This window comes from Nansenia antarctica, assembly GCF_963989245.1.
Source record: "Nansenia antarctica genome assembly, chromosome: 19".
In the NCBI taxonomy this organism is placed as follows: Eukaryota; Metazoa; Chordata; class Actinopteri; order Argentiniformes; family Microstomatidae; genus Nansenia; species Nansenia antarctica.
The window spans coordinates 15,090,317-15,099,624 of record NC_137692.1 but is presented as its reverse complement, the minus strand read 5'-3'; the positions used below and the strand labels follow the sequence as shown (position 1 = coordinate 15,099,624).

Below are 9,308 nucleotides of genomic sequence, written 5' to 3'. Positions count from 1 at the left end.
CTTTTTATTATTCATGGGTATTATTATGGAACAGTCTCCCTCTGACAGTTAAGGTAGCGCCATCTCTAAATGTTTTTACTGGTCAGGTCATGCTACATCTCTGGAAGAAAGTTTTCCACAGGCATTAGGCTTTGATTTTATAACTATACAATGCGTACACCTAGCCTTACACGCTTACACGTACACACATAGTCATACACACTCCTACCCATACACATACACACTGATACACAGCACATTGTGGAGTAGCTCCTGGAGCAGCCTGGATTACTGTATCACCTCTACAATGGATTCATAATGCATTGCACCCAGGTCATTCATAGTAGGTGCTACCATAAAATAAAAACGTAAAAATGTTTTCAGATTGTCACGAAGCCTTCTCAATTATGAAACAGTAAACACACGAGGCATTCAGTCAGTAGAGCCATCGATAAATGCAAAAAAATGAAGACATAGCCTGCTCAAGACTACAACACAGTTGTACTGTGAAACTTAATGTATACTTGCAGTTGGTGGCAGTGCTTTGAAGGACAGAGAAAACAGCTGCCGGTAGAGGGTTCAAAATAGAGGTGAGAAAGAGAAGGAGAGAGAGGAGGAGAGTGGGATTGAGAGAGACCAAAGGAGGAGGCTGTGGGAGGATGGAGAAATAAAGAGTTAGGTATAGGCTTGGAGAGAAAGGATGAAGTTGGGAATGAGGTAGAAAAAGAGGCTGGCTTGGAGATAGAGAACAGAGTGGGGATTGAAAGAGAGAGACAGGGTAGAAAGAAGAGAGATGGAAAGAGAGGAAAAAGAAGGAGGGTCGGAGGAGACAGAGAAAGAAGAGGATGTAATCAGTGCTAGGACGTGACAGACAGTACAGTCGTTCGCTCATGGTGTCAGAGGTGAGTGAGCACTAGTAGTCAAAGACATTTATTTCCCAATAGACACTGCTTCCATGGTGTGTGTGAGCCAGCAGAGAGAATGGCTGGGGGCGAGAATGGCTGGGGGGGGGGGGGTTAGTGAACACAAAGGCCTTATTCTAAATAGTACCTCCGGTTCTGACTATCATTTGTCCTCTAAAGCATACTAACAAGCTCTAGGGTACACAGAATAGGGCCTTCTTCTCAAATGATCATTATTCAATACGTCTGAAAACCCTCCATCAACAACGGCCCGTAAAGCAACAATACAGCTTTTAAACTTGATCGTATACTGCATTTAACGGCTACTGAATATCAAAATACTGTAGGAAGATGCTAAATGGGATCCTTGGGATGACCGTACCCTAAGCCAGTGGTCCCCAATCACCGGGCCGCGGACCGGTGCCGGTCCTTGTTTTTTTATTTTTTTATATTGCTGTCTTTATGTCCTATGCACCAACCACACCAAGTCAATTTCCTGTATGTGCAAATATACTACAATAAAAAGAATTCTGATTCTGATTCTGATATCCTCCAATGAGACAGGACCCTGCTATGCTTAGTGGCATAACCACAGGTTGTGTGTGTTTGTGTGTATGTCTGAAGTGTGTGTGTGTGTGTGTGTGTTTTTATGAGTTTGTATTTGTGTTATCTGACTCACAGCCCTGAGCACACACAGCTGGGTTACCTGGTTGACTCCAGACACCCTGGAATGAGTGACATAACCCCTTTGCCCCCAACCCAGCCGGGGCTGTGGTGGTCATGGTGGCGGAACACCTCAGGGCTCGCCACGATGACTCGCCCCTTCCTCAGGAGCTCGGGCGTCCCCGTCGGTGCCTGTTTCGTCTCCGGGCTCCCGCAACTAACCCCGACCGCAAGTGTATCAGCTCTGTGTCTCTGGGAGAGATCCGGACTAGACTGGACGGGATCCTGATTGGAGCCCCCACTCTGCCCAGGCCCAAAGAGCTGTTCCTGGGCCGGCATGTCGTCGTCTGCACTGCTGAGTTTGGGGTGGGTCTCGGTTCCTCCCCCGGCGGTGGGGGACTTGCCGTGCTTCTCTGGGGTGGTGGGCCACCGGAGTCCCCTGGGGCCGTCGGAGCTAGTGAGGGATCCCCCGCGGGGTCTGCAGGACTGGGGGAAGGTGTGGTACTCCTGGCTGGTGCTGTGCCTGCGTCCTGCGGGCGCTGGCCCCGGGCCCTGCGTTTTGAGGTCAGAATAAGGCGCGGGACTGGGTCTAGAGTTCGGGCCGGAGCCCGAGTAAGAGGGTTTATGACGGGAACTATCAGGGTTGTCGGCGCTTCCAGCGCTGGAGGTGCTACTCCCGTCCCCCACATCCCGAAGCAGGCTAGTCGTAGTCGTAGCACCACCTGTGTGATTCAAACTACTCTGACTGTCGCTGGAGCTCCTGCAACAGGCACCCTGGCCTCCCCCTACTCCACCCCCACCTCCCCTCTCCTCATCCAGTAGGATGCACAGTTCCTTGAGCTCCAGGTTCTCACATATTACCTCCCCCTGGCGTTGTTCCAGCTCCTTGAGCTTCTGCAGGTAGAGGGCCATCTCCTTCCTCATGAGGCCCGCGCTGTAGCGGCCCAGGTGCTGCCACTCCCGCGACACGCGTTTGCCCTTCTGGCGGTCGTCGTCCAGGAAACAGCACAGGTCCCGCAATTCCTGGTTGTCCTCCTGAAGCTTCTGGTTAACAGTCTGGTTTGCACACACACACACACACACACACACACACACACACACACACGCACACGCACACACAGGAGCAGACACAGAGGAGGTATTCAGCAATTAATCAACCCGGGAACCGATACACACCTACTAATTAGTGATAAGAAAAATAATAGTTGTTAATGTTCTCAATTTCACTGTGAGAATGTATTAAGTGCTGCGTATTATGTGAGAATTCTTGTTTACTACAATTGAAGATATGATTATCATTATTAAAAATAGATATAATAAATATTGCAATATGTTAACATTTACAGTACTGTAAATAGTGTTATTCTTGCACATTACATTGCACCCACTTATTCTGCCTTAGGCTACTGTTGTTGAGCTTACTTATTGCACATAAGAGCCAGATGTTGATGAGAATATCATGAACAAGGGGTCCATCAGAATTGTAATGTTGACAGTGCAAAATGAGAAGGTCATATGCACCTTCCTTACAAGGTGAAATAGTTAATGTAGCCAACAGAAACACGATGAAGACATAAATACACTGTGTACCTATTCAATTTAATAATAAAAAATCTGGATCCGCCCCTGGCGTGCGTGTGTGTGTGTGCGTGTGTGTGTGTGTGTGTGTGTGTGTGTGTGTGTGTGCGCGCACTTGTTGAAGACTCTTTTCATGGCCGATAAGCTACATTTTGTCCAATTTCCTGCTTGACAATCTTTTTAGACTTGAATTGACTTATCAGCAGACACATAATAATGTAGGTAGGCAAAACATATACGATGGCCTATTTGTGCAAACATATTGAATGCAATAAGTGAATTGAATGTTCTCTGTTAATGTGGATTTCAAAACAATCATGCTGGTCTTATAATTGTAGGTTAACATTTTAGGGATTAAGTAACATTTCTGCAACAAGAGCCTAATTGGCTTGAAAAAGAGAGCCCAAAAATCATCGAGATGTTACTTCTTTCTATGCAGATGGAATAAGCCTATTATGTTTGTGTACAGTAGGAAACAGTATCCTCCTGAACGATTAGATATCGTGAGCTTAGAATGATAAGGTTCTATCTCCGTTTAGAATGATAAGGTTCTATCTCCGTTTAGGGCAGTTCAGAGATATTGAGCGTCAAAGTTTTTACATTCCATTATGTTTTGTGAGATGGAACCTTTGTATTTGATGAATTACTAACTCAAAAATGTCAACATTTTTAAAAAAATAACACCACACAGGCATTAATAAACACCTAATGGATCAGAGTATGTAAAAAAACTCAATTTTGACCAAAATGGAGATAGAACCTTATAATTCTAACGTCACGATATGTTCTGTAACAATTTACAGATTAACCGATATGGAACATAGCCTACAACCAACAGATAAATTAATGATCAGAACATCACTAAAAACTTCTGCGGCGTTCTGGAACCTCCGGACCTGTCTCCTTCCCTCACCTTTAAACTCCGGATCTCGTCCAGGCAGGGGCGCCGCTAGAGATTCTGGGCCCCATGACAGAATATAATTTTGGGCCCCCCCACCTAAACCACCCATCAACCTAAACCCAGTTGAAGTTGATGAACTATTGATGCACTGCAAGAAATCCAATGATGGACATCTTTTGTAAATGTAAAATTACAGTTAATACAGGAATCAACAATTCAGCAAAGAAATCTCAACATTCTTTAACTTATTAAATTAAGACTTGAACAACACAAGGACGAAAGTATAATTAAATGAAGATTGGAACCCAATTATAAAAGTATAAATCACACAAAAAGTAAAATATATAATTTTAATGGGGTGGTATTGTGTCTAAATAAATGTAGATCTTGTAAAGATCAGTTGGCCATAATACTGTCAGGATTAGATCAATGAAGAATTACAGCAGAGAGATATTTACTGACTCAGCATTGCTTGTTTCACACAAAGACAAACGTGTCTTATACAAGAGGGAGCAACACAGACATGGTGCCAGCGAAATTGAATGTGAAATGGGAAGATTTTTATTTTTACACTGCGGCAGTATTTAGTATACCTGGAGAGCTAAAAACTATATCTAGCCTAATGCACAACGATTCAAGATAGGAGTAAAGAGATCAAATCTAAACGCTGGGCCTTCTTAGTATATAGCAACATCTTTAATAAGATCCTTGAAATCTAGTGATGAAGCCAACTTGCTGTGCTGCTGTCATTGTCCTTTGTTCTTCTTCTGCCTCTTTACCTCTTAATTTTTTAAATTTTAATTAATTTTGCCATTTAGCAGACGCTTTTAATCCAAACAATTACGAATTACAGGGACATTCCCCCTGGAGTAACTGAAGGCTAAGTGCCTTACTCAAGGGCACACAAGTAGTGGTGAGGTTTCAGGCGGGATTTGAACTTGCAACTTTCCAATCACAAGTCCAACTCACTATCCACTACTAGACCACCACTACCCCCCCACCTCTGCTCTCCTCTCTGGCTGCCTTGCTTGAAGTGGGCCCTGGCATGGAGTATCCATAGGTACATAATTCATAATATGTCCTATAATAGTATTAACATAATAATACATACATTACACCAGATTAGCTAACTTAAATGTTATCTAGCTAGCTAACAATATTATTAAGATGCCAGTGGTCAATGTTATTGCAATTACTGGAAGAACTATTAACTAAATATGAATATTAGCTAAAGTTGTATTCAATGCTTGCATGGTAATGCAGCATACATTAAAATATTCAAAATATGTTTGTTAACCCCAAACTCCTACTGCTCACCTCCTTCTCCTTCAACTGGGAGGTGGGTTGAGGGAAGGAGTCCTGATCCTGGAGCTGCATCTGTGCATGACGTCATTAGCATGTAACATTATACTAGTTAGCTAGCTAGCTATAGCAAGAGTGCATAGCTGCTGGATACAAATTCACTGAGCTCTAATAACCTATATTTGGACCAAAATTGCACTCATCTCATACATTTAACTGAAATTATACTGACAGTGCACTGTAAGTTAACTATACTTGAAGTTAATGTTAATTAGCTATAGCGAGCTAACTAGATCATCCACGCAGTGATTAGATCACAGATTGTTTTACTTTTCTCTTTTGAGACCCTGACTTTGGCTTTGCCTTTCACGACATCGTCCACGCACGCACACGTACATTTGATGCATTTCCAATCTGGCTGTCCTCCATCTGTCCCACACACATACTACAGCAGGACATGTTGGTCATGGAAACCTTGTCAGAATATTTGCGGTAACGTTCCTCTAGTCTAGCAGCTCGCGCGCGGTGGACTGAACCATGCAATGAATAAATAGAGGGGTAAATAATAAGGCTTCATTTTGTTAAACATAGAGAAACAAAACTCCAGTTTGTTTCTTTTGTGACTTTTTTTAATACATAGAATTATAATTTGAATTCGGCTACATTAACGTCCTTATGATAATAATAATATTATTTATAAATATAATATATATTTTTTTAAAGATTCTCATGGGCCCCTGTCAGTGCTGGGCCCTTAGAATCGTCCTAACTTACCACCCCCTTAGCGGCGCCCCTGCGTCCAGGTGCTGTTGGAGTCTCCGGTTGACCTCCCGGATCATAGTCCCGTGGTCCAGGATGACGCTCATCTTCTGGGCCTCTGCCCCACGCAGACGTCGCACCAGCTCCTCTCTGCTCCACCTCCGGAGCTCCTCGTCGGTTACTCTGGAGAGGTCCCCCGGCGAACCCTCTGCGTTCTGGGCCACTGACCCCAAGTGACCCTGGGGCTGCGCCTGAGCCTTCTCCATGGTTAAACTCCACCACAGTGGAAGTAAGAGTAAAAGCAACCAATTCGGAGACCCAAGTCACTTAAAACGACCTTCACGTCAGCACTTCGTGAGCTTAGAATGATAAGGTTCTATCTCCGTTTAGAATGATAAGGTTCTATCTCCGTCTAGGGCAGTTCAGAGATATTGAGCGTCAAAGTTTTTACATTCCATTATGTTTTGTGAGATGGAACCTTGGTATTTGATGAATTACTAACTCAAAAATGTCAACATTTTAAAAATAACACCACACAGGCGTTAATAAACACCTAATGGATCAGATTATGTAAAAAAAAAAAAAAACTCAATTTTGACAAAAATGGAGATAGAACCGTATAATTCTAACGTCACGACTTACCCAAGAGTCGGAGTCCCAACCTTTTCAAAACGCCCATACATAGAATTCAGAATCTCTCTTATCTCTGACTCTGACGCCCATTTTTAAGCTCCGAGGCTTCCGAGCGATGCATTCCTTATATTCCCGCCTCCCAAAAGCTGACTGCACATGGGTCTCCACGGGAGAGAGAGCCCCTCCGGTTCATGGGCGGTTGGTTGCCTGGGCATGTGGATGTCTCCTGTCTCCAGGCGCAGCGCACAGCCGTTACCTCCTAAAGCACCACTCCCGGGCTTCGGTCAGAGGAGAAGAGTGGCTGCGGATACATCGCGGATATCACGCTTGGCTTGCAAAAAAGGGTGTGAGAAGCGTTTGGAAAAGATTCGGTTCACCGATAAACTCATCCTCGATTCCTCTCCCCGCCTCTCTCTAAGTATATGAAGGGCGCGTTGTCTTGTTGCGCCACCTGCTGGATGGCTACGCGCACAACTCGTGAGTTTAGAATGATAAGGTTCTATCTCCGTTTAGAATGATAAGGTTCTATCTCCGTTTAGAATGATAAGGTTCTATCTCCGCTTAGAATGATAAGGTTCTATCTCCGTTTAGGGCAGTTCAGAGATATTGAGCGTCAAAGTGTTTACATTCCATTATGTTTTGTGAGATGGAACCTTTGTAATTCATGAATTACTAACTCAAACATGTCAACATTTTAAAAATAACACCACACAGGCATTAATAAACACCTAATGGATCAGATTATGTAAAAAAACTCAATTTTGACAAAAATGGAGATAGAACCTTGTAATTCTAACGTCACGAACTGCTTTCATCAAAAGTTTTCCAAAACTGAGATAAAACATTAGCGTTCGTGCGATTGTAACCGTCTTGGTTTTTGCTGCTGGGACACTGCAAATGGCATGACTATGGCAGGGTCGTTAGCCCTGGGAATTGCCCTAAACGGAGATAGAACCTTATCATTCTAAGCTCACGATATTACATGTTTAAACACAGAAGTCGTTACTGTCTATTGATTTAGGCTACTTACATTGGGTAATTCTCATCTTTTTATCCAGGGTCTTGTTGGCAAATCAATATTGTGGCCATGGCCAGGAACACAAGGCCACTTCAGAACATTATGGTGGCGACCAAAAGGTGGCATAACAGAAACATAAAACTGTATCTGTTTTGTCACCTTCAATCAGGATACAAGCTAGATATCTTCAGGACGCTGGACAGTACCTCAAAAATAATACTCTGTGTGACACCCCTCATGGTTGAAACTCACTTGATTAGTGTTGCTGAGTACAGTGGTAGTAAAACCCATGTTCAGTTTGGTAAAATATTTAGTGTACAGTCCATTATGTGTTCCATATCCAATCTAGAGGTGGCACTTTTAACTGTTGGGCCACAAAGGTCCAAGAATACTTTGTATGACACCCCTCACGGTGACAAGTTTCCATATTATATAATAACACTATCTTTACATAGACACTTGTATGGGTATACTAAAATAATGGGTGTGCTACAAATGATCATACATATATCTTAATGTAAATCAATATAAGCACAAAATGATTACTTTATGTATCATCTCAAATGATAACATGTTATGTTACTCAATAAGAGACAGATTGATGGCTATGGATCATAGCATCAGGATCACTTTTGCATTATGGCTGCAGGTGATATGGCAGGTGCGAACATTTCTGCGTTTGTCTTAGTAGCTTGTTTGGCATTTCTAATATGCCTGTAGAACCAGGAAATGATTATGTTTTTACTTCCTGGTTTGGCTTGTTTGTGACAGAAGGGGAAAAAATGCTGAAGCCATACTGAACCTACTCACAGGTCATAAGGCTAATGTTGTAAGTAATGATGTAGGGCCAGTAGGGGGAACTCCTTCCTCTGAAGATTTCAGTGTGTGAGGCACAGCTCTGCAAAGACTGTTACGCTTTCTGATGAGATGCACCAAAGGTTTTGCCCATACCACCATGGTCACATTCCTAATCGGCATGATTCGTCTCTCGACTCGGCCTGCTCATTGGGAGCAATTTTGGGGTTCAGTGTCTTGCCCAGGGACTCCTCGACACAAGGAGATGGGATCGAACCACAAACCTTGTGATCATTAGACGCCGGCTCTACCTCCTGAGCCACAGACGCCCCTCATCTTTGTGTTGTTTCCGTTGTGCTATGTGTAACCTGCACAGACATTCAATTCTGTTGCAACTTGTTATTTGTCTCTTCAGACAGACCAGTGGTGACTAGTGCGCCGTCAAATGAAATGACCCCTGACTCTTTACAGTGAGAAGCTGTGTACTGATGTACAATGATCGCTGGATGGCGCCGCTTATACATTAATCTGGCTCCGCACCTGAAATGAATTGAAACTCTGAAACCAAGAAGCCAAAGAGTCATGGCTGTGGAAGAAACGGTCCAAAGCGTGGCTTCATAACAAAAAGAGAACAAATTACAACATCGCTACTTGTAAAAATCCATATATTCCTATGCGCAGAGAAGCAGAGAAGCGGGGGAAATGATTAGCGCAATCTGACATGAATAAGAGTGACTGCTGAAAACGGATTTTCATGCAACATGGAACAAATGAAATG

The 9,308-nt window shown here is 43.4% G+C and overlaps 1 protein-coding gene across 1 annotated transcript; it reads right to left on the bottom strand.

Moving 5' to 3' along the window:
- Window positions 1–1,583: 1,583 nt before the first annotated feature.
- On the bottom strand, window positions 1,584–6,350 carry LOC308173921 (uncharacterized protein; the record flags this gene model as incomplete). The annotated part of the gene is made up of 2 exons (XM_080548974.1): window positions 1,584–2,598; window positions 6,103–6,350. The coding sequence occupies 2 exons, from the start codon at window positions 6,348–6,350 to the stop codon at window positions 1,584–1,586; spliced, it is 1,263 nt and encodes a 420-aa protein (XP_080405100.1).
- Between the last annotated feature and the right edge of the window lie 2,958 nt (window positions 6,351–9,308).